The 25,389-nt window shown below is 52.3% G+C and overlaps 1 protein-coding gene across 2 annotated transcripts in view; it reads right to left on the reverse strand.

Moving 5' to 3' along the window:
• LOC144949293 (ephrin-A5-like) overlaps positions 1-24,930 on the reverse strand; it is a 191,207-nt gene extending 166,277 nt beyond the window's left edge. For both annotated transcript variants that reach the window (XM_078879238.1, XM_078879237.1), the window contains exon 1: positions 24,061-24,930. In XM_078879238.1, coding sequence (XP_078735364.1) covers positions 24,061-24,158 — 98 coding nt within the window. In that variant the 5' untranslated portion in view covers positions 24,159-24,930. The remainder of the gene's footprint in view (positions 1-24,060) is intronic.
• Between the last annotated feature and the right edge of the window lie 459 nt (positions 24,931-25,389).

The raw sequence follows: 25,389 nt of genomic DNA on the forward strand, positions 1-25,389 counted from the left end.
GTGCGGCCTCTTAAAACCTGTGCCGCTGGGCTTGCCTGGTGTTCACGCTCACTCGTGATGAAAACGCACGCGCGACGTGCCATGTCACTGCAGTGCTAACAGACACTCCGTGACCACGTGGTTAAAGTGACGTTCTCGTTAGCGAAGCTTCAGACTCACGTCTGGGACACACGGCCCAGGTGCTACAGGATGAGAGCCGCCGTGATTGGCTGTTGGGGGTTGCGTCTCGGAGCCTATGACTACATCAACCGAGCGATGAGCCCGATTCCATCACATTAAGCTAAGCAGGGATTTTAGCCTGGATAGTATTTGGATGGTGGCCCAACACAATGTATAAAACAGGCGCTTGTTGGAATCTGCGGGACTACGCTGTGAACAGCAGAGGGCAGTGCAGCAAAATCCAATGTTGTACTGTACTACGCTCCATCTATGCTGCCCGCGTTCACCCACTCGCACTGACCAACGTGGTCAAATACCTCCAGCCACACCAAAGCCTGCACGATTTGGCCCTACATAATCCAGTGGCGGATCGACATCACGTGCGACCATTTCCCACCGACAATGCACGGAGCACAGCGCTCTGTGCATGCGAAACGTTCATGGGGGCGCGCGCACGGACGGGTGACATAAGCGGAGCGACGGGCACCTGCGGGCCCCTCCCGCTACAGATTGCGGAGCACTGTCCCCCGCCCGGCGTTCACAACAGCAGACGGGAACCACCACCGCGGAATCAATCAAACGTCTCCGTGCACTCTGTGGGATCAATACCCTTGTATCTTCAAAATATACTGCAGACCTCTCACTCGGGGGGGGGGGGGGAGGGGTCAATGGTGGTGGTGCGCGCGTAACGGGACGTGTCGGCCAATTTCTCTGTTCCTCGCCAGGTTAGTGGGGGAAGCGCGGAGGGGGGGTGCACGTTTGTGTCAAACGAGCGCGTGAACGGCAGCGATACAAAATAAATAAAGGACACGGGCGAGCTCGCGAGCGCGAGGCCAAGGGCCGCTGCGCCCTCGGAAGCTATCGAGCACGCGGGCGGCTGGAGACGCTCTGCGAGCGACAAAGCGAGGCGGGGAGACCCGAAGGGAGAGTCGGGAGAGTCGGGAGCGATGAAACGGAGGCCAAGCGCCGGGGAAGATTTATCGAGGCGGGGGTGGGTGGCGTCGCGCCATGGCATTCCGCGCGAGAGGGGCGGGGGATGAGATTGCACTACGTAGAAGCTTCTTTCGCACCGTGCCAATCGGAAGTTTGCTCGTCTGACGGTGGACTGAGAACGATGGCTGTTGCCGATCCTTTACGAACTGATGGCGACATTGCGAGATTCTCGGCCCGGCTGTTCCACCAGTGCGGATGCGTCCGGTGGGAGGGCTTCTTCTGGAAGTCGACAGCCATCGTCTCTCTCGTAGACAGACCTGGTCGCCCCGGACACAGGGAATGATGTGGAATTTCCACCACTGACTCGGCATTTATCAATGGGCGCGCGAGGGTGAGCGCCCGCGCACGCCAACAGCCCACATTTCAACGGGACGCATTTGCATTTTGGAAATAGATAAATGCGACAAACCGAGAACGAATGAACAAAAAACACATTTTGACAGGCGAACCGGGCAGACCGGGAAGGAGATCGCTGCTACCAGACTGAGACGCAAAACAGACACGGGAAGGAGCCGATGAGCTGTGAAGCACCTGTCCACGGGGGTCCACTCCAAGCACTGGGATCAACAAAGGCGAAACATGTTGCGGAGGAAGCGACGTCGATAGGTGAATAAACAATCGCTCGCAAAGTCGAAAAAATCAAAATCATACGCTTAAAATGTGCATATACGTGGAGATAACAGCAACAGTTGAAAATTTTCCAAGGATAGAAAATCACTCGCAAATTCGCAGTTGTCAAATCAAGAGCTGCAAGTCACCGTTGCAAATCAAGAGTTGCAAATCAAGATTTGCTATGTCACAGTTGCGAATGTGGCTGCAGTTGACACCCACGGCCTCAGTTCACGAAGCGTCTCTCGACAGCAAAATCCACCAGACTTAAGCGAGGAGGACACGGGGGGGGGGGGCGGGGGATATACCACAGAATGGGGCGCTGCAACCCCAAACCCTTTGGAGCCAAAGTTCGACTCTCGTCCCGGGGACAGACAAACGAGCAACTTGACGTTCGTCTTAAAAAAAGACTCCTCGGTTTTTTTTGCCGGTGGCGTTTCAGTGACAAAACAACAACAGCAACAACAGCAGCGACGACGAGAGACACGTAAACTCACTGTCTGTCGCGCGCGAAAATATATCGACAGCAGGGCACTTACAGCAGCAGCGATCGGACGATCACAGCAAAGAGGCCTCCTCTTGAAATCGACACATTCGACCTGTCGGGACTCAGCGGTCTCGTGGGGACGCAGGGGGGGGGAAGGGGTGGGCGCAGGTGGCGACAGGGGAGGTAATGTTTTGTCACCACATCCAAGGGGCTTATTTATAAGAAGAAAAAAGCAACACCACTCCACTCGCAGAACACTGGGCTGCATTTGCATCCGGAAACACGTTTCCCTGCCGCCGATTGTGTCTTACGCGTCTCCGAGCGAGCGGACGCGTACTGCGGCGGGAGGTGATTCAGGCCTGGGCTATTAAGTGGCCAGGATACGGCAGTGGAGCAGCGGATTGTTGAGTCTATCTCTAAAAAGGAGCAACGTGTGGGTGGGTTTTCCCCTTCCGGACACTCTGGATTTTCCTGCCACGTGAAGCCAAACACTCATGGTACGTGCCGATAATCCCAACGCAGGACCCTCCTCAACAAATAGTCCACAGACTCACCGAATATTTGCAGAATTAAATTTTTTTGCTAAAATACTTTCAAATAGTTCCTTGTTGCAATCTCCTAACAAGATGGATATCTTCCCACGTAAAAAAATTGTTTAAGTGTTTTTTGTACTTCGACCGCACGGCCTTCTGGGAGTGCATGCTATGAGCAGCATGGGTTCAAAACAAGTTAACACTGAGCCAGAGGTTTTGACATAGGGTGGTGCGCATTGGTGACGCAGTACCTCACAGCAAGAAAGAGGCCTGGGTTTCAATCCCTGACTCGGCCACTTTTCGTGTGTGTATGTTCCTCCCCCTGTCCTGCATGAGTTTCCTCGGGATTTCTCTCATTTCCTCCCATAGCTAAAACACAAGCAATGTCGCTGGTGTTGGACAAACATCTCAATGCTGGGGGAGAGGGGGAAACCCTTAAAATGACTCAAATGGGACAACACATTGCAACATCCTGGACATTGTGAAAAAGAACTTCAATACTTATCGGATTTTTCCAGACTCAATGCGGCTTTCCCGGGTATATACTATTATTAATAGCGTGATATCATTTCATATTATTACGTAATGATGATTATTTACGTGGGTGTATGTGACATTATTATTCAGTGTCTCATCAGCAAGGGCAGGCTTACTTGACCAATGTTTATTTACAGACAAGAGCCCCTTATTTTGCATGAGCAACGACAGAGAAGGGCTTTCGGAATGTCGGGATTCGTTTTCAGCCAGACTCGGGGCCCTCCATCCCTATTGGTGAAATGCTGCTTGAGATCCTTCGGTCACATTCCTGAAATTCCCGAGAAGATCACAGGTGGCTGATTCGACTGGAACAATGAGCTCTCCCCGCTTTGGGCTGGGCCACTCCCTGGCATGCGACTGGCAGCACACATCCGGGCAGCACACAAAGTGCTCGCCACAAATGAACCACAATACCTTGATGATCTCGGCAAGGAGCAGACACCATCACGTGCACCCTGGTAATCCGCGCAGCAGCGGCTTTTGGATAGCCATTGCACGCTCTCATATGCGGCTATCTGGAACGCTCTTCCTTCGGTTATATTAGGAAAACACTGGGAGCTATGGACTTTTAAATCATCGAGATTGAAAACGAATTTCTTTCCAAATGTTTTTTGGTGTTGAGTTTGTTGTCCTTCCCCCGCACCTCCGATAAGCGGGGTTGGCTACGTACGGTGCGAAAGAATTTCAACATACGTACGTACACCACACTGGCTGCTGCTGCTGCTCATCGCAGATGATGAAGGTGAGTACGAGGGGCGATGCGCAAATAGAGACGTGTTAGGTCTGCACCCAAAAATAACCCCGTCGTAACCACGAGGCTTTTCATTCGAAGCGTAGCGTGAAATGGCGGCAAATGCTTTCATGCCTAATTGTACCTGCAGGAAAATATGGAAATTTTAAAATAACTCATTAGAGCCATTATTTTTGGCGGGGTGGAGGGGTTATTTTTAAACCTGTGGTTTTAAATTTCAGTTTCTTTGAAATTATGAATAAACACGTTGATGGTTGAGAGAATGTAATTTTCCTCTGTGTGTGTCAAGCACAGCGATGGGACAACATCTAATTTTACCTGTAGTTTAATTTACATAATTTAATTTACATTTGTATCTAAATTACCCATCTCGAAGTAATTGGAGGATTTGTATCTAAATTACACCAAACGCGGCAAACAGGTGAATGGGCATCGACTACATTACACGACTCTGACATGAACTTGCCACCCGATTGTATTTTGCCCATCATTATGCAATAAAACGTATTCTCTTAAGACGTACAATAACAACGCCGTCTCAAATTTCTGGGCTTCATAGCCGCGATTCACCACAGCCCCACTCATCCAAACTGAGCCACCCCCATCCTGTGTTCTTCTGATGCTTCTCGGGGGGGAACAAAAACATTGCCGAACACCAGCGGAGCAATCCGAGGAGACGTTCGCAGATTTCGACAAGAAGTGGCGGACAGGTCCCAGCGGCGAGGCGTCATCTTGCACTTCCGCAGCAGCGCGGCAAAAGCGACTGCCAGAGCGACAGCAAACGACACCCCCTGGCCTCTGAGGACAGCCGCGGTGCAGACGACGCCCAGACATTGAGTGCAACTTGGATAGGCGTAACGAACCTGGCACCATAGCGCTGGAGATGCCATCGGGAAGAGGAGGTTTGCGCGCCGGGTGCGAACGCGCGGTGCGGCGTGGTGGGGACGGCAGGTCGCCGAGACGGGCGTTGGGATTTGTGACCGGCGGTGGGCAATCAACGGAGAGGGGAGACCGAAACCCAGATGGTCGTGGTGGTGGTGTTGCTGATGAGACTGTAAGAGCAGAAGCTGAAGCGTCGGGTGTAAACTACGCAGCAGAATCTGGCCGAAGGAAGGCACCGTGGCGGTGCGGTGGCCACGACGACTCTCTGTCATCTTGTTCGTGCAGCACGGCAATTCCCTTCCGGATTCAAGGCGCCGCCCGGTGTTCCCGAGGTGTGGGAACCGCGTGCTCCGTGCGGTAATCATGGCTAAGGGAACCAGAGTGTCGCATTAGCGCTACACCAGGTCGCGCTACAACAAGTCGCGCTACAGAAGGTCATGCTACAGAAGGTCATGCTACACCAGGTCGTGCTACACCACGACTCGCTGCACCAGTTCGTGCTACAACAACGGCAGTAGCGGCTACCCCTCCGCGCTCGCGCCGCCTGGAGCTGAGACAACAAGAACCCCATCAGGGCGGGCGAGCGTGACCCAGCAGACGCCGGCGCCACGGGGCACGGACGCAGCCACAGCCACATCGCTCGCTCCCACGGGGGCTGCTCGGGGTCGAGAAGCAAACACCGCCCCTGGAGGGGTCGGCACTTATGAGCTCGCTGGCTCCCTGGCTCTCTCTCTCTCTCTCGCTCCCCGCCGCACTCGCTCCTAAGGGTGCTGACTTGGGGTCGCGAGGCAAACACCCCCCCATTACCCCGAGGGGAGGGCACTCACGGGCTCACTGGCTCCCTGGCTCCCTGGCTCTCTCTCTCTCTCGCTTCCCGCCGCACTCGCTCCTAAGGGTGCTGGCTCGGGGTCACGAGGCAAACACCCCCCCACACCCCGAGGGGAGGGCACTCACGGGCTCGCTGGCTCCTTCGCTGGCTCTCCCTCAATCGCTCCCCACTTCACTCGCTCGCTCCCCGGCTGGCTCGCTACGGCTCCCGTGGCTCGCTGCCGTATTGACCGCAGGCGAAGCGGCGGGTCCCAGAGATCATATCTGCCGTAAAGTTCAGTGCAATCGATTGGCTAAATATGTGGGGATAAGGGCACACTAATACACTATCCGTGTGGTATATGTGTGTGTGTGTGTGCGGGTGTATATATAGCATGGCGTATACAGTGTGTGTGTGTGTATATATATTAAGATAAAAGAGGCAAAGCCACAATGAGGGTGTCCTGCAGGGAGATAGAGCGATTTAATCGGCTCGTGGTGTGGAGGTGCTGGGTGAACTGTTGCATCGGAGGAGAGTGAAGGGCGGCGGTGGGCGGCTTGGGGGATGCCTTCATCCAGCAGTGGATTGACCAGGGAAACATGCGTCGAGATGATTTGGCCGCTACGAATGTCCACGCGATAAGCCACTTCGTTGAGCTATCGTTCGAGATGACCAGCGGGGTCTTACCTGGTCAAATGACACAGTTTCGTTTTATTCGTAGAAATGTGTTTGTGATCGTGAAAAATGGGAACACATCCTCTTGTTGGTTCTTTTGGTAAAGTCACGTAGAAGGGAGATAATAAAATAATAATTAAAAAAAAATGTATTATTATTTTAAAACATGTTTTATTTTTTTTATTTTTTCATTTCCCTTCTACGTGACTTTACTGAAAGAACCAAGAAGATGAATCCCTGCAGTCACGAAAGCTTCAAATCGAAATGGGAACACACTCTGAGACTCAATAACAAAACCCGGTCAGGATTCAACTCCGCACATCACCATCACGATGCCCACCAGGGTCGACAAAACGAGCATTGCTTTACAAGCGTCACTCCCCGCCCCCTCCGCTCATTGGCCCTGCCATGGGAATGTGGAATTGCCACCACTACCGGTGGTTTGTGAGCGGCGCGACGCTGCTTTGTCTCCTCTTTCTTCTTCGCCTCGACGCTCGGGAAAGCGTGGGGGGCGGGAGGGAAGAGATGGAGAGAGGCCTATCTCGACGAGCTGTGAGCCTGGGTAAAGAGGAGATTTCTGTCCCCCGGGGTGGGTCGGATGCGATTGGTGGCAGCGAATTTAGCGGCACGGAGCGCATCTCGCCGACGGGCGTGGAGGGGAGAGCCGCCCGCTAAGAAGGATTCCGTGGAACCGCCGCGACCGATAACCTCCCCCTCGCTGGAGGCTGTCGTGCGCTTAAGTGGTTGTTGTGGGTTCACTGCAGTCATCTCGGCCGGGTCACGCCACCACCACCGCCGCCACCACCGCCGCCGCCACCACCACCCCCAATCACCACCACCCCGTGCTCACCGCCTGTACCTGAAGCTGTGCACCGCAGGACCCCCCCCCCCCCCTTAATGAGCAGTGGAACTTCTTAGCCAGCGGCGGGGGCTCTCAACCCAGCCCCGGTGGGGAGTTTAAGGGGCACGCAGCCCGCTGTTTCAACACCACGCCGGAGAGATTCGTCGTGAGATTGCGTGTCGGGGTGCGGAGGTAAAATACACGCGCGCGCAACACCCAGCGTGAAACACCAACACACATCGCACCGACACACGCGGCATGACACGACTGCCTGACGTTCCAGTTGCTCCCATTGCTCCCGTTCCCACTGCGCTCATCAGGCTCACTTCACTTGCACGTGCACAGCCCCGTTCTGTCAAATCCGCTGCTGCTGCTGCTGCTGCTGCATGACGGCCTCCCCAAGTCTTGGGGGGTCGTCGGGGTCATTTGCCCACACCGTGCACCACACTGGCCAGTGCCGATTGGTTGAAAGCTATCCGTGCAAAACAAAATATATATATCGCCAATGGAAACACACGGCCACAGGCGTCGCCACGGCTAAGGGGAGCGGGAGGAGGATGACGGAGTCAAGGAAGGGGACTCTTGCCCAGAAGAGGGATGGGAGGTGATTGATGGACGAAGGTCGGGGGGGGGGGATGGGGAAGCGGGCGGCGAGGCGGGAGAGCGATGAGCGCTGACGGATTAGTGCGACCCCTGCGATGTGGCCGGTTCGGGTCGTTCCAAATTCCCTGCCCGCGCACGTGGGAACCGGCTAACTTGTGCGCGCGTGCGTGGGCAGGTGGGGGGGGGGTGTCCGTGTTGTTGGTGTATGGGGGGGAGCGGTGGTGCAGCGGTTAGCGCGCTGCGCGTGTGTACGGACCCGCTCATGGCGAACACCAGTGACGATTATCTGAATGGGTTTTGGGCCTTCTCTCTTGGCCCGGCCCTGCAAATGTCCATCCAGTGCTCGTCGAGTCACATGCACTTCCGGTCGCTGAACAAATACGCTATGAAGCCACACTCATTACACGCAAAGCGCTTGCCACAGATTAACCACAATAGCTTGCTGATTTCGTCAAGGAACATAAACCAGCATCATCCTCGTAAAAGCAACTGGCTGGCCACAGAACAAAGACGGTCACCGCATCGCGCGCTTTGAGATGCTCTCTGGAACACTCTTCCTTCCGATATTACGAAGCGACTGGAGCCATGCACTTTTTAAATCTCGATTGAAAACTCATTTCTTTAGAACTGCTGTTTCTGTTTAGTTTGTTGTCCTACCCCCACACCTCCGATGAGCACGGTTGGCTACGTACGGTGCGAAAAAAGTTCAACACACATACAGTACATTTTGGCTCACTCTGTCACACTGGCCAGACACCTTTGGAAGTGGAGGGAGCAACCCACAAATGTACCCCATCACGTGCGCCGAGCTGATCGGCTAACTGTGGGTGGACAGGGAGGCGAGGCAGTTGGGGTGCGTGGCAATGGGGGGGGGGCAGTGAGGGGGGGCAGTTGGGGGGGGGCATTTCGACCACCGTGCCGGGAGATGGAGCGCAATAGGTGGAGAGGGCAAAAAACAAAACGCGGCACAATCTTTGCGCGGTGATGCGAGCGAGCCGCCTGTAGGCACCCCACGTGTCGCAGCGCTCCGAGTCGCTCTCGCACGCGCAAGGAAGTCCAGGAGAGCCTCAGAATGTTGCCGCTGAAGAAAGGCGCACACGAGCGAAATCACCTCCCGATTCACATCGGCACGAGGGCAAGATCTCCCCGTATAGCCTCAACCGACTGTTGGGGCAAGTGCCGTTAGCGAGTAGCGCCTATGAAGGGACAGCACGGCACACGAGGGGTGGGGGTGGCCAACACCACGCCCGGCCGCTTTTGTCTCCAGAGTGGCGACGTTTACACACCGCACCAGGTACTCATTTGAGGCTGAGTCGACCTAGGGGAGGCCCAGGACCGGTTCAGATAATCGACACTGGTGTTGGCCGCGAGCGAGACGCGAACTCGGGTGGCCTGGTTCGTGGCGCAGCGCGCTAACCGCGACACTACGGCCCCCCAGCTCCCAATTTACATCGACATAAGGGCACGCACACACACACACACGCCCACATTCCAATCAGGCTCCTTTTGCTCGCCCAACTATCAAGTGGACGGCGTAATTGAAGAGCGCTTTTGCCACTTTCACGAGCGCGGTTTAAGATTTCTCGACACTGCCACCTGATGGCTTTTGAGGAAAACCCTTTGTGAGTCTGACCACGCTCGAGCTCTTGGTCAGCGGCTGCGCCCGTCAGTTGAGTGGGTTTGGGCCATCGATTTAACCCCCCCCCCCCCCACGGCTGCCGTGTCTAATTTAAATTAACGTGTCATTTGTCACAATTGAGTCTGCGTTCGCGTGCGCCTCTGTGTGTGTGTATCGGCTGGCTGTAACGCGCTGTCGACTCGTCGGTGGGAAAAAATTAATATGCGGTGGGTTTTCTTGGCCACATTCTGGAGTGACCCACTAATTCGATGATGTACACAGACACATCAATATTGGTTACCCGCGTGCGATGAAAATTTCCCTGCCACTGCGCGTGCGCCTCGAAGCAATGTTCATATTTAAAATGCAAGTTTGCACAGTGTGCGCATGCAGACACACGCACGCACAAGCGCATGCCCGCATACAACAACAACAATAACAACAACAACCGCAATTCGCCACTAAGTGGCGGTGACGTCACCACGACGCTTGTGCCAGGCTGTGTGCACGTTGAGGCCACGTGTCACTCACGCACATGAGCGTGCACAACACAGGACAAATACTTACCCCCACAGAAATGCACAAACGCATACACACGGACCACTAACACTTGCCAACACAAACACAAAAAGACAGACTGTTGGGACAAGTGCTGTTAGCGAGCACCCATGAAGGGCCGGAACGGCACGCGAGGGGGTGATGTGGCCAGCACCACGCCCGGCCGCCTTTGTCTCCCTCGTGCCGATGTTTGCCCAGGACGGGTTCAGATAATCGCCACCGGGTCGCTGGGTTTGTAGCGCAGTGCGCTAACCGCTGCCCCACCGCTCCCCGCGAACGAATCCACACGTGCGCGCACGCAGCCACACTTTACAAACTTTGTAGCGCAGCGTGGAGCTTTACAAAGGCCACCTCGCTATCGATTTTTCCCTGCGATGTTCCAACCACCTCGGAAGCGTCCATTAAAGTGGAATTAGCGTCGATTACACTGGTCAACAACAAAAAATTCTGGCCTGGACTTTTACAGCTGTTTTAGACTAATTTCAGGGTGCTGATTCCAAATCTGATCTCAGATTTGCTCTATCTATCGGCGAAATTAACTCTGTCATTTATGATTGCAAGTTGTTGCGAGTCAGTGACTGCTTTAGTGTTAAAATATGGTGCTGTATTTTTAGGATAGTGTGTTTATAATATCATTTTATGTAGATATCCACATTTATTTAATATTTTTCTTCTGCAGTTTTTATTGAAAATGCAATATTTGACATCTCAAAAACCTGATGTGATAGACAAAAACTGAGGCCAGATTTGGAATCGGCACCCCAAAATTACCTTAAACCGTTGGAAAACCTTATGCCAGAAAAAGTGTGTTGACCAGTGTTATCCGTGTGCGCGGTGCATGGCGACTCCTGAGTCGATCATTGCGTCTTTAATAATGTTGCCGTCGTCGTGACCGGCTGGGTGGCATTGGCCTCTTCTTCCCTTCTTTCTGGCCCTCGTGAACATCGCGCGGCGAGGATTGCTGACGATGCCTCCGCGCGCCGTGGGTGTCAAAGCGGCGTGTGCGGGCAAATCCGGTTGTGCTTGTTCCAGGTTGTTTGTGGTTTGTTTTAAGGATGCCTGAGAGTAAATAGAACAGAATGGGCCCACCATCACTGCGCCGCGTGTGTGTGTTGTCTGTGTTTGAGACAAAGGCGGCCGGGCGTTGTGCTGGCCACCCACATCCCCCCTTCTCGTGTGTTGTGGCGGCCTTCATAGGTGCTGCTCGCTAACAGCACTTGCCCTATCAGTCTGTTAAGGCTATACGGGGGAAAATCTTTTCTTTGTGTTTGCAACGCACGGTCGGGCAGTGTAGCGGTGAACGCGCTGCCCTCTGAACCCGGCGTCCCGAGTTCGATTCTCGCTCACGGCCGCCACCGGTGGCGAATATCTGAACCGGTCCTGGGCCTCCCCTAGGTCGACTCAGCCTCAAATGAGTATCTGGTGCGGTGTGTAAACATCGCCACTGGGGTAGACAAAGGCGGTCGGGCGGGCGTGGTACTGGCCCACCCACGCCCTCCAAAGAGGTGTTCGCTCACAGCACTTGCCCCAAAAAAATCTGTTAAGGCTATAATCATCGTTGTCTCTTCGTTCAAAGAGAAGCGAGCGACCGTTGATGAATGTGGCCTCATTGCTGCGGCGATGTTTGAGGGTTAGGCCGACGGAGGACAACAACAGAAAGATTTTAGGTGCGAACGCGTGGGGTTAACCAACTCCAAGGGTTAGCTCTCCAACACACCGGTGGTGCTGTACTCGTAACGAATTGCCACGTTCTGTTTACGTGACAAACCTTACTAATTGGCTGTGTCGGGTGGTGGCGGGTTTACCGACACGTTTATAGATTGATACGCGATCTAACCCAAAAAAAGCCTGTATTATGGACAACTCCGAGGGCTAACAACGCGTACGGTAAAACCTTGCGAACGTGTCCACCTAATATCGTCCCACCTTTACGGGTGCCCGTGAGCAGGTAAGGTGAGCACTGCTTGCACACACGAGCCCTCGTTCAGAGCGACAACTTTATCCGAATGTCCACCACGCTACCCAGAGCCCCTTCCCCGTCTCAATGAACCCGCCGGAGCACAAACGATCCGTCTTGCGTCCTCCCTGCAGTCAGCGGGCAAGGTCTTGCTGGCTGTGTCAGTGGCTTGGCGCAATTCATCTCACACAAGGTGGGGTTGGGGTGTGGGGGGGGGAGTCTGCGAAGGTTCCAACCCCCCCGGGCACGGCATCGTAATTGGCCCCAATCATGGCAACCGTGGTCGATAAAATCAGCACTCGCTTTGCGGTGGTCACCCGGTGGCGGCTATCGTTTGGCGAGAGAGAGACAGGAGGAGGAGAGGGGAGAGGCGAATGATGGTGACCGTAAAAAAGTTTGGAATTTTCACCGCCGGTTTTAATGCCCCCCCCCCTCTCCCCCCCCGCCGGCCCCCACTATCAAGAGACAAAGAGCCATGGCGCTTTCTGTCATGATCAGGGCCAACAACAACAACAACTAATATGTTTGACTCGACTTAAAAAAAAAAACTTTTTTCTATTACAAGTAAAAAAAGAAAATTATTAATCCGCTCGTATTTTTCTCTGCGGTTGACGAATTAATGTATGTCACGCACGGGACACACCTCGCAACGCACATTTGCCAACTCGCTCAAAGGAAATGAATGAACGACGAACGAAAGAACGAACCAACAACGGATCATTTCGCTAAGCGAAACATCTCCACGGAAGAACTCGTGCGCGAAACAATGACGCCGTTGTGGGCACTCCGTGTGCTTAGAGGGGGCCAGGGATTGAGGAAATTCGCCGTTATATATTCGGCGTATGGAATAACACTGCACAAAGCACGCAATTAGTAACAACTTTAACTCGAGACCGCTCTGTGCGTGTGCGTTGGGGGTGGAGGGGGTGAGGTGTGTGTGTGTGCGTTGGGGGTGAGAGGGTGAGGTGTGTGTGTGTTGGGGGTGAGAGGGTGAGGTGTGTATGTTGGGGGTGAGGTGTGTGTGTGTTGGGGGTGACGGGGTGAGGTGTGTGTGTGTTGGGGGTGAGGTGTGTGTGTTGGGGGTGAGGTGTGTGTGTTGGGGGTGTGTGTGTGTTAGGGGTGAGGTGTGTGTGTGTTGGGGGTGAGGTGTGTGTGTTGGGGGTGTGTGTGTGTTAGGGGTGAGGTGTGTGTGTTGGGGGTGAGGTGTGTGTGTGTTGGGGGTGACGGGGTGAGGTGTGTGTGTGTGTGTTGGGGGTGAGGTGTGTGTGTGTTGGGGGTGAGGTGTGTGTGTTGGGGGTGAGGTGTGTGTGTATTGGGGGTGACGGGGTGAGGTGTGTGTGTGTGTTGGGGGTGAGGTGTGTGTGTGTTGGGGGTGAGGTGTGTGTGTTGGGGGTGAGTTGTGTGTGTGTTGGGGGTGACGGGGTGAGGTGTGTGTGTGTGTTGGGGGTGAGGTGTGTGTGTGTCTGTGTTGTGGTTGAGGGGGTGAGGTGTGTGTGTGTGGTTGAGGGGGTGAGGTGTGTGTGTGTGTGTCCGGGGTGAGGTGTGTGTGTATGTGTGTGTTGGGGGTGACGGGGTGAGGTGTGTGTGTGTTAGGGGTGAGGTGTGTGTGTTAGGGCCCTTAGGGGTGAGGTGTGTGTGTCTTGGGGGTGAGGTGTGTGTGTGTTGGGGGTGAGGTGTGTGTGTTGAACTTCATTCGCACCGCGCTTCGCTGCAAAGCCGGCGACGCGAGTTCGATTCACGCTCACGGCCAGTCCCGAGTCGCTCCTAGGTCGACTCGGCCTCAAATGAGTTCCCGGTGCGGTGTGTAAACATCGCCGCCGCGTGTGTGTGTGTGTATTCCTGCAACTATGCATGTCTATACGTGTTCATACGCGTGTGTGTGTGGTGCGTGTGTGTGTGTGTGCTCATGTGTGTGTGGTGCATGTGTGTTCATGTAACTATGCATGCCTACGTGTTCACACGCGTGTGCTACCACGTGTGCGCGCGCGTGTACGTCCGCTTGACAGCCGAACGTTGACGCGCAGAGGGATATTTATACAATCTGACACACTCAGTGGCCTAATGAACGCCAATGGGTCCCATTCCGGCAGTTTCCTTGCCATTGCCCCGTCATTAAGAAAGAATTTAAACACTTCAGAGGTTTTCTGCAACAAAAAAAATTCATACGAAAAGAAGAAAAAAACACACACATGCAGTGCAGTGCATAAGCGAGTAAATGCAGAACGCATGTGTGGGCCGCCTAGCATTAAAACTTCTGCTGAAACACTCCAGGATCATCTGTGGCTCCCTAGGTCATAAATGTATGTGGGGGGGGAGGAGGGCAGTGGTGTGCAGAGAGACAAAGACGGCTGGGTGTGGTGCTGGCTAACCACGCTATAATAGCACTTTGCCCAAAAGGCTGCTACGGCTATACGGGGGATAGTTGTCTTTATCTCTATGTGTGGGTCGACTCAGGCTTAAATGAACACCTGGTAGCGGTCTTTTAAAAAAAATAATCAGTCTTTGGGAAGACAAAGACGGCCGGGCCCACCAACCCTTCCTTGCGTGCATCCTGCTGCTCTTAATAGATGCTCGCAAACTGCATATGCTCCAAGGGCCTATGCAGCGAAACTAAAGGCCCTTTGTCTATATGCATAGTCTATGCACGTGCTGTGTAGGGCCATACTATAGATACAGGGACTGAACGAGATTATAATCTGTTCGCCATATCGCATAGCCGGATAAAGTTACAGTGCGCTAAGAGACACAAATATACAAGGGAAAGCGTGTCCCCCCCTCTCCCCATACCGTGGCTTGGTATCCACACACACACACTGCTAACATTCACCATCACAATAGATCTGTGTCTACAATGCAGATCAGACGTATAAACTGACGTTAATCATTTAACACGCGCCAATAAGGTCCAGTGTTCTCAACGTAATGGTGGCAATTCGACGTTCCTATGGCGGGGATCGATGTGGCCACTTTCACACACCAAACGCGAGCTTATAAAAAAAATAATCAATAAGCAATTGCCTAAATCTCTTCCTTATTAGCACGCTGAGGCTCTCCTACTTCCAATACATTGAATAATTGATATTAAAACATCACTAGCAGGGTCCTGCTTAAAATAATCTCGAGGCGATGCGAGGCTTTTTCCTGGGTGAGGGTTTCGAATCACGTAGCATCGCATGGGCAGCGCGCCAAGGATACGGAACGGATCCGAGAGAGTACGTCCCCCCGTAGAGAGATGGAGCAATGAAATGGGCTCGTACGCAGGTGTCTATAGGATTGTGAGAGGTGGTGGTGGTGGTGGCGGCTTGCAGACAGAGGCCTTCACCCAGCAGTGGCACGACCATCATAGCAAGCGTAGACACTGTTCAAAGTTACACACTTTAAATGCACATACACGTGTACATAATACATCTATCTATACATACCGACATAACAATTGCATAATAATACATGTACGAGTATTTTTCGATTTAAAGCTTTCGTGACTGCAGGGATTCATCTTCTTGGTTCTTTCGGTAAAGTCACGTAGAAGGGAAGTAATAAAATAATAAAAATAAAACATAATAAAATAATTCTCACGACGTTTCGGCCACAACGCAAGCAGCCGTCCTCAGGTGAAAAACAGGTCTGTCGGAAAGACAGCGTGGCCGAAACGTCGTGAGAATTGTATTTTATTATGTTTTATTTTTATTATTTTATTACTTCTCTTCTACGTGACTTTACCGAAAGAACCAAGAAGATGTACGAGTATGTATTTCAGTTACACTTTCACATTATTGAGCGGCATATGTATTGCATTTAAAGTTTCAATTTGTCATCGTATATATCTACTTTATTATTTTACGCAGCTCTGACTGAAAAAACGAAAGCGCCTGACAGTAACATCGTCGCTATTATTATAATAGCGACCCGTAAGAACCACACAAAGCTTGGAACAACACCGAAAACCACAGCGCGGCAAAGTTTGTTTCACTTTTTGCTGGGAGTTTACACAGCAAATAATCGTTAATCCCCCGCTATTCAGAGTGCCCATTCACACGGAGTTCCGTGGGTGCCCCGAGACGCAGCGAGCGAGCAGCCGCTGCTGCCGCCACACTCGCTAAAGAACAAAAAACACATCGGAGCCACGGCGTGGCGTGGTCCAGACACACTGGTGGGTTTTTTAAGTTTTCAGTTTCAATTCTTTGGTATATCCCTGGGAGCCATTCGGCTCTTGAAACGGGTGCAACCGCAACAAACAAAAAAACATGAACGAGAAAACATCTTAAAGTGACTGTGTGACTATGTGCAAACAGAAAATCCAAGAAAAGACAGCAAAATATTGCAGAAAAAGCACCGTACACCAACGCTGTGTGCAAAAATCCCAGTGGGGTGCAAGTCAAACATCCACAAGACAACTTAGATTAAGGCCATCAGTCTAACTCCGTACTACAACAAACAAACATGGCCAAACCAAAAAACTTTTCTAAATCACCAAAATAAAGCCATAAAAGCAATGTAACAGTGATCATAGGAACTGTGATCGAATTTTCACAATAAACGACAAACAATATGTACCACCAAACCCTGCAGCCATAGCTGGCTGCATGAGTCACTCCACAACAGTAGGAGCATCAGTCGGAGTATCAAACATTTTTCAATGCACCTTTGAGATCAGCACACTAAATCAAAACAGTTGGCGGGCCCCGAGCCAACGGTGCAAATTCCACATTCCCACGGCGGTGGTGGGAGAGGGCGGTCAAGTACATCCATCCCATAGAACCAAAGACGGTGCCGGAAACCACTGTGGTATTTCATATTCTTAGGTTTTTTTCGGTAAAGTCACGTAGGTTTTTTACCGAAAAAACCTAAGAATTTGAATCCTTGCAGTCACGAAAGCTTCAAATCTAGAACTGTGATACTTCGTTGTGGCGATCCGGGAAAAGATGTCGATTACAGATGGGGTCGTTGAGTGGTGCCTCCCGAAGAGGGATTGAACTGGGGCTCTTCAGATCGTGAGTCCCAGCACTCCGACCACAATGCCACCACCGGCCAGACGCCACCGTATGGACAGAGCACAACGCTTATCACTGCAGTAAACCGCACGCACACACACAACACGGACTGTGCAGTATATAGCCACGTGGTGGTAGCTGACAACGGTCACTGGCTGCGAGATTCAGCGACTATCCATCGGCTTCAGCGTCACACAGTCCGCACCGGAGGCGAATTACTCGGTCCACCCGACAATTGCAGCGGCATCAGCGAGGCTCCGGGCTGAAGCTGCCCGCTCCGTGACGCGCCCAGCCCCCCACGTCGATCCAAGTCGCTCGGGGGTCGTGGTGGAGGGCCACGTTCTGAAATTTAACTTTTCCTATTTTTCATCGCTGCAGGCAAAGAAAACTCGACTGCATTTGTGCGAAATTTCAACTCTCTCGCAACTTCTAGAACGTCACGAGAATTGACGTCGCTCACTCGATGTATCGAGGGGGGTCGGGCAACCGAAATAACAAGAAGAAGCGATATTTTCTGGTCGAATTCGGTCAACACAAAAAAATATAATAAAATAATTCTCACGACGTTTCGGCCACAACGCAAGCAGCCGTCCTCAGGTGAAGACCAGGTCTGTCGGGGAGACGCTGTTAATGACGCTATCGAGGAGACGCTGTTATTGACGCTGTCTCCCCGACAGACCTGGGTTGTGGCCGAAACGTCGTGAGAATTATTTTATTATGTGTTATTTTTATTATTTTATTATTTCCCTTCTACGTGACTTTACCGAAAGAACCAAGAAGATGAATCCCTGCAGTCACGAAAGCTTTAAATCGAAACAACAACAAAAACCTCAACATTTCAAAAGCCGCAATGCAACGCGAATACGAGAGAGACGGCGTGACCCCTTCGTAAATAACGTCACAAAAGTCGGTTCCTTAAAGAAGCCGCATGCGGCTCCGGAAACGTAGGTTGCCGACCCCTGCCTGGCCTCCATGTATGAATTCGACGCGTGGAACCCTTCGAGAACATCATTGGAATCGACGTCGCTCGCTCAGTCACGAACGTCTCAAGACGTTGGGTGGTGCAGCGGCGCGGGACACTGCGCTTTCAACCAGAGCACCACGAGTTCGAGTCTCTGCCACGGCTGAGATCAAACATCAGCGCCGCGTAATATCTACATCGGTCACGATCCCCCGACCCCCCCCCCCCGCTGCCCCCAACTTCACCAACCCGCACTGACCAGCGTGGTGAAGTATGGTCAAACAACCCCAAGCGGCACGTGGTGGATGGAGTGAATTGACAAATGGCTGGAATTTACTCTGTTATTATTACAGAATATTGCAGATTATAAGGCGAACTTTTTTTTCATCATGCATTCCGAAGCAAAAGTTAGGGGTGCGTCTTACACTCCGGTAGATGTGTGTTTTGGGGGAATCGTTCCATCATCACCACTATTTTGTCTTATCGCTTCGCTTTTCGCATACAGCACTCATATACGAAACCATTATGATGACGATGATGAAGATGGTGAGGATAGTCACGATGAGCTACAGCGAACACAATCCTCCTCTGACCAAACTGCCGCAGTGCAACAGTTGGCACGCAGATGGATGCGTGATATTCGCTGCTGAGCTTCACGTTGGGACTCTCTGCAGGACAGGCGAAGAGCGCAAATGGATGATGCCCTTTGGCACTCGATAGCGCAGCGTCTCAGTCGCATGCTAAACCTATCTGGAGCTCCGGCGTGGGTAGAGGCTCTGTACACACACACACGCAGCAGTGGCTGTGTGTGTGTATGTGGCTGTGTGTGTGTGTGTGGCTGTGTGTGTGTGTGTGGCAAGGCTGCGTTGGCTGGGTCATGTAGCCCGCATGCCCAGCCACCGCATGCCTAAACAGCTTTTGTTCGGCCGGATCGAGGGGGCTAAACGAGAGCGGCACGGGCTAGAGAAGAGATGGAGTGACGTGGTACAGGAGGACGTGGAGCTGAGTGGACTTGCCGATGACTGGTATCTGCGGTGTCAAGATCGGCCTCTGTGGAGGAGGCTCGTGAAGGACGCTACTGGGCAGTTGGAGGCAGTCGCCCTCCAACAACAACGGAAGGCGGAGGAGCGACGCTCACAACAACGAGCGGAGCGCCGGGTGGCTAAAGCACAGCAAGTTGGCACAGTAGGGGGCACAGGTGGTGCATCAGCCAGTCATCTCGGTCATCTCGGTCAGTCGACCCGTAGCAACTGGGTCTGTCCCGTGACCTCCTGCCAGCGGGCGTGCGTCTTATAATCCGGACAAAAAAAATCACATGATGGGCTATTACTAAAAAAAATAACGGTGCAGTCTTTACCGTCGATGTATAAACATCCACGCTACGAATCCCTTTCGGTGATTTGCGCGCGGAATTCATTGACTGCACAGCGTGAGCGCCCGTGGCAGGGAATCGAACCGTGGGAAATGGTCCGCGCGAACTGGCTCAAGCAGCCTTCAACGAGCGAGACAGCGTGACTCGAAAGGCAAAGACATCGCAACCACGGCGACACAACAACTGTCTCCCAGAAGTGGCAAAAGAGCACAGCCGAGCTGGTCAGGAGCCGTTGCGTATACTGAGGACTGTCACTTCAGCAGGGGTCTGTCCGGATGGGCACATCACGCCCAGTGTGCATCTTCTTTGTGCCGATGTGTACTCGTTGAGGTGCCGGGGAAATATGTGTTTGTATTTAGTGAAAAATGTTTAAGCCTTTGCATATACACTACGCGTTTTCTTTGAATGAGTAACTAAAAGTTTATACCGACGCAGCAATAATCCTGGATCCAGCACCTGCGGTTAATTCATCGCTCCATCTCCAATGCCGGACGTGCTTTCGGACGGACGCGTTTCCATTACTTGGCTATCATAATAATTTTACAGAAAGGGTAAAACCTATCCTTGTATTTATATAACTTTTTAGAGGAGTTGCCGGTCATTCACCCAGGGAAGCCTCGCTCATTCTCAAGACTCGTTTTTCAGAAGAGTCCTTCTCTATCGATGTCTTGGGCCAAATCAATTAAGAGTTTGGCTTCGAGTGGGAGAAGACATCGTGTACCCAGGGAGAGATCACCACGCAAATCAGGACGCCAACACACAAACACTGCGTACTTACACACAGACACACACACAACGTACTTACACACAGACACACACACACAACTTACATACACACATACACACACACAACGTACATACACACACACACACACAACGTACTTACACACAGACACACACAAACATAGCGTACTTACACACAGACACACACACACAACGTACTTACACACAGACACACACACACACAACTTACATACACAAAGACACACACACACAACGTACTTACACACAGACACACACACAACGTACATACACACACAACGTACTTACACACAGACACACACACAACGTACATACACACACAACGTACTTACACACAGACACACACACACACAACGTACTTACACACAGACACACACACAACGTACATACACACACAACGTACTTACACACAGACACACACACAACGTACTTACACACAGACACACACACAACGTACATACACACACAACGTACTTACACACAGACACACACACAACGTACTTACACACAGACACACACACAACGTACATACACACACAACGTACTTACACACAGACACACACACACACACACAACGTACTTACACACAGACACACACACAACGTACGTACACACGACAACACACACACACAACGTACATACACACACAACGTACTTACACACAGACACACACACACAACGTACTTACACACAGACACACACACACACAACGTACGTATACACGGCAACACACACGACCTACTTTCGCACGGCAACACACACACAACGACGTACGCACGCACGGCAACACGCGAGCAACATACCCACGCAAATCAATTCCGTACAGCGCGAACATTTACTCCAATGAATGACACGATTATAAGTTGCTGGAAGTTGTTTTTTGTATCATGGGTTCCTTCTCTGCCTGGTCACCACGCAGCCCAGGATAGCCCCAGGGTGGTCCACCCATCCGAGAACCAACCACCAGGCTGAGACCTGCTCAGCTTCCGAGATGAGGTGCGCATTCAAAGGTGTCTGACGTCGGTCCGAAGCGATTGGAATTCACGGCGCAATCCACAAACCCCTCTCTCTCCTCTCCTCTCGCTCAACATGCCCCGGCTGGCTGATGTAAACTTCTATCAATTGCACAATAGCACAGACAATTATCCGCCCAGTGGGTTGCGTTATGTTGCAAGCCTATCATTAACTGGGAAATGCGCGCGCGCACGCACACTCTCCTCGTATACATAGATTTACAATGCAAGCTAGAGACGACACTATCCGCACGTTCAGTCTGATGTGACCATTGATCAACGCTGTGCACATGAAAAGGCAGTTGGCATCTGTTGACGAGTTTAAGCCAGTTGCGGGAAATGCCACATTCCTCCCGACAAACGTGGGTTGGTGATGTTTCACTCTTTCAACCACGGGATAATGAGAGCCAGACTCTTCGTTATCTCGGACCAGTCTACAACAGCTCTTAAGACAATGGGATAAGAGAGGCACTTGAATATTGCACATTGCTGCGTAAAGATTCACCCTCGTTGCAGCACGGGCATTACAATGTAACGTTTTTCTTTTCGTTCACAACAACAGCCGTGACATGTTATTCACTATCGTTGTACACGGGTTAAAGATTGCTGCTGGATGGGACAACCCAGCATGTCTGATCATGATGATTAAAGGACCGCTACTGCCTTTCGGCATAAAGTGCCCATACTTAGAAACACACAGCACTTTACAAGCATTGAGGCTCGCCACTTATACGAACACATGCGCGTGTGTGCACCTATGCAAGGCTTTTCATGTTTGGATATACAGGTACTGTATGTATATGTCACATAATCTATGCGCGTGTATCGTTGAGTGGACATAAGTGCATTATACATAAATGCATATTGTATTCGGCATGCACATACGTGTCGCGTATAAGACACATTGTTTATACATGCACACGTATGTTATTGGCCGATCCATGTTACGTGTGGATTCTCATGTGTCACACATCGTTCACGTACACATGCCAAGTCTATGCGGTATCTGTGTAGTTATCGAGGCGGCCACCAGCACCGCACGGTGATGTATAGCCCCAATATCAAAGTGTCTGCGCATCACGGCTGATGATGCTGATGATTCCACAGCAGTGACTGAAATAGTGATTTAAAAAACAAACTCCCGTGCATATTGGAGACTACTGTACGCGCATACGTCAACCTACGGTGCCCAGCAATCAGCACGTGCGTGCACGGTCTACTCTGAGTGCAAGCGTGCACTTGCAGGAGATAGATGCCCAACTCGTTTTGTTTATTGTGCAAGTATGATGCACTAAATTTCGATTTAAAGCTTTCGTGACTGCAGGGATTCATCTTCTTGGTTCTTTCGGTAAAGTCACGTAGAATGGAAATAATAAAAGAATAAAAATAAAACATAATAAAATAAATTCTCACGACGTTTCGGCCACAACGCAAGCAGCCGTCCTCAGGTGGAGAACAGGTCTGTCGAGGAGACAGAGTCTGAATGACACACTCCAGGCTTGGAGCGACTATTTAAGCTGGGATGGAGGGGGGAAGTGCACTATATTTGAAATATCTGGAGAGCAGCGATGCATTCGTCATGTATTATGATCGAGCGTGGAGCGGTGGGGCAGTGGTTAGCGCACTACACCTCGGTCACGGATTAAAACCGATCCCTAGAACCAATTCAACCAACTCGCCCTGGAACCATCCGTGGTGAAGTATGGTCAAACAACAAAGACCAACGCGGCGTGGGTGGAAGCCTTCATCCAAGCGGTGGGTTGATAAAAGGATCGTAAACGATGAATGATGCATTCAATGTGCACACTCTCTACTCGATGGTATTTAAATAGGCGTGTACAGCGGCAATGATACACTAATTGCGAGGTTATTACGTTTTATGAACCATACTTTATTACGTTGAGGCTTGCACGCTAACGAAACGCGCACCCCCCCCCCAACCAACCACGAGCAAGCAGACAAAGGCGCCCACTGTCATTGCCCTCGCGATCCGCTCATCGTAGTGGGAGCGAGCGCTGTTTGCGAGCACCTATTAAGAAGATTTTGCTGTTCTTTCCTAGATTTTTTTCATGTTTTTGTTCGTTGCCGTTGCACCCGATTCAAGAGCCGCACGGCTCATAGGGCTACACCTAATACATGGAACTGAACTGAAGAGCCAACGCGACACAGACACACGCCCGCTTCAACACAAGGCTTGCCGCACCCAGGCACAGCCTCGGCAAAAAGTGCCCTTGGCACCTCCTGTCGAAGGCAGACACGGCAAGCTGGTTGGCCGGCGGCACAAAACGCCCGGCCGCCTTTGTCTCCCCAGAACCAACGCACCAGGCACTCGTTCGAGGCTGAGGCTACCTAGGGGAGGCGGGTTCAAAAAACAAGAATCTTCACCGATGTTGACCGAGGGGGTGGGCAGCGAAGTCGGGTCGCCTGGGATCCGTGAGACACTGCCGCGCGCACCGCTGATGATGCACCGCACTGCTGCCCGCACTCAACGCGACTCACGCGCAGAGCCCCGTTTAACCCTCTCGATTTGCGAGCGCCTATTTAAGGCCACACCAGACTCGAGTTGCGCACTCAACTCAGCGGAGACCACTCACTCGACCACACACACACAAAAAAACAAAGACCCCTACCCCCGTATAGCCTTGACAGACTGTTGGGGCAAGTGCTGTTTGCGAGCAGCACTTATGAAGTTCGGCACGGCACATCAGGGGGTGGTCAACACCACGCCCGACCGCCTTTGTCTCCCCTGTGCCGATGTATGTACACAGCGCACCGGGTGCTCTTTTGAGGCTGAGGCGACCTCGACGACTCACTCGCGCCAAGTCCAACTTCATCAACCTCGCATCCTCTACCCCGAGCCGTGGGGGGGGGGGGGGTGAGTGCCATCTTCCAGCACCCCAAACGCGACTCACTCATCCAAGTCAGACGTTTCGCTCGCTCCGAGACTCACCTGGGGTTGCTGCTGTTCCAGTAGACCGAGTGTCTCGCTCCCCCGGCGGTCCCGCTGCCTATGACAGCCGCCCACATCCACACGAGAATGAGCCACATGTCGAGAAGCGTGCGGGCAACAGCAGCAGCAGCAGGAGTTGTAGTAGGAACTGGAGGGTTTTTTTTCAAAGGCGACAAGGAGAGGAAATCTCAGCAAGCCTGAAAGTTCTTGAGAGGTTTGTCCGAGAATTTCTTGGCTACTCTCGCCGCTGGTGGTTGTTGTTGTTGTTGACGACGAGGATGATGCTGCTGCTGCTGATGATGATGTTGCTGTTGCATATAGCAATTTAACAACAGCAGATGTTAAAGCTGTTGTACTCACTCAATCACCGCCCTGCACAGCGCTATTTGACAGAAAAAAATATATATAACGTTTAAAATAGGAAAACAAAGTATATGCCAGCTATCTATACAGCTGAGTTCATCCAGCATCGAGAGAACAAGAAGCGGTGGACTTTGTTTTGTTGTTGTTAAAAAATATTTAAATTCGTCCTTGTCGCTTTCGAAGTCGTGGTGTGTTGCGCGCTTTGCAGTTCACAGCAACGTAGCCGGGGCAGTGTGAGCGCAAACCAAGTAAGTTGCGTGTGTGTCTCTCTCTCCCTGTGTTACTGAGTGGTGGTGGCGATGAGAGAGAGAGAGCGAGAGCAGAGACAGAGACGTAGACGACGAGAAGCCCGGGTCCGCCTTTGTTGAAGAGGACACACACACAGGAGCCCCCCCTGGACACGCACTCTGCACGCGTGGTGCACGCCTCTCGCCTGCACGGAGCGACTGAGCCACTCGGCGCACGTGTCCCGCGGCCCCCGCAAACGCCGGCGCCGGTGCCCCTCACCCCATTGGACGGCGCTCGCGGGCCCGTTGGGCGTGGCCTAAGGCTGGGGAGAGCTGAGCCGTGATTGGTCGCAGAGATGGGGTGGGTGGGAGGGGAGGGGGGAGGGAGCGGTGGTGCAGCGGTTAACGCTGAGCTGCAAAGCTGGCCCGCCCGGGTTCGATTCCCGCTCACGGTCGACACCGGTGACGATTATTTGAGCCGGTCGTGGGCCTCCCCTAGGTCGACTCGGCCTCAAATGAGTAGCTGGTGCGGTGCGTAAACATCGCCGCTGGGGAGACAAAGGCGGCCGGGCGTGGTGTTGGCCACCCCACCCCCTTGTGTGCCGTGCCGGCTTTTATAGGTGCTCGCTAACAGCACTTGCCCCTAAAGTCTACAAAGGCTATTCGGGGGATCTTTGTCTTTTTTGCGGTAGTGTAGCGGTTAACGCTACGCTTCGCTACGAACCCGGCGTCCAGGGTT

This window comes from Lampetra fluviatilis, chromosome 53 (genome assembly GCF_964198595.1).
Source record: "Lampetra fluviatilis chromosome 53, kcLamFluv1.1, whole genome shotgun sequence".
NCBI classification, from domain to species: domain Eukaryota; kingdom Metazoa; phylum Chordata; class Hyperoartia; order Petromyzontiformes; family Petromyzontidae; genus Lampetra; species Lampetra fluviatilis.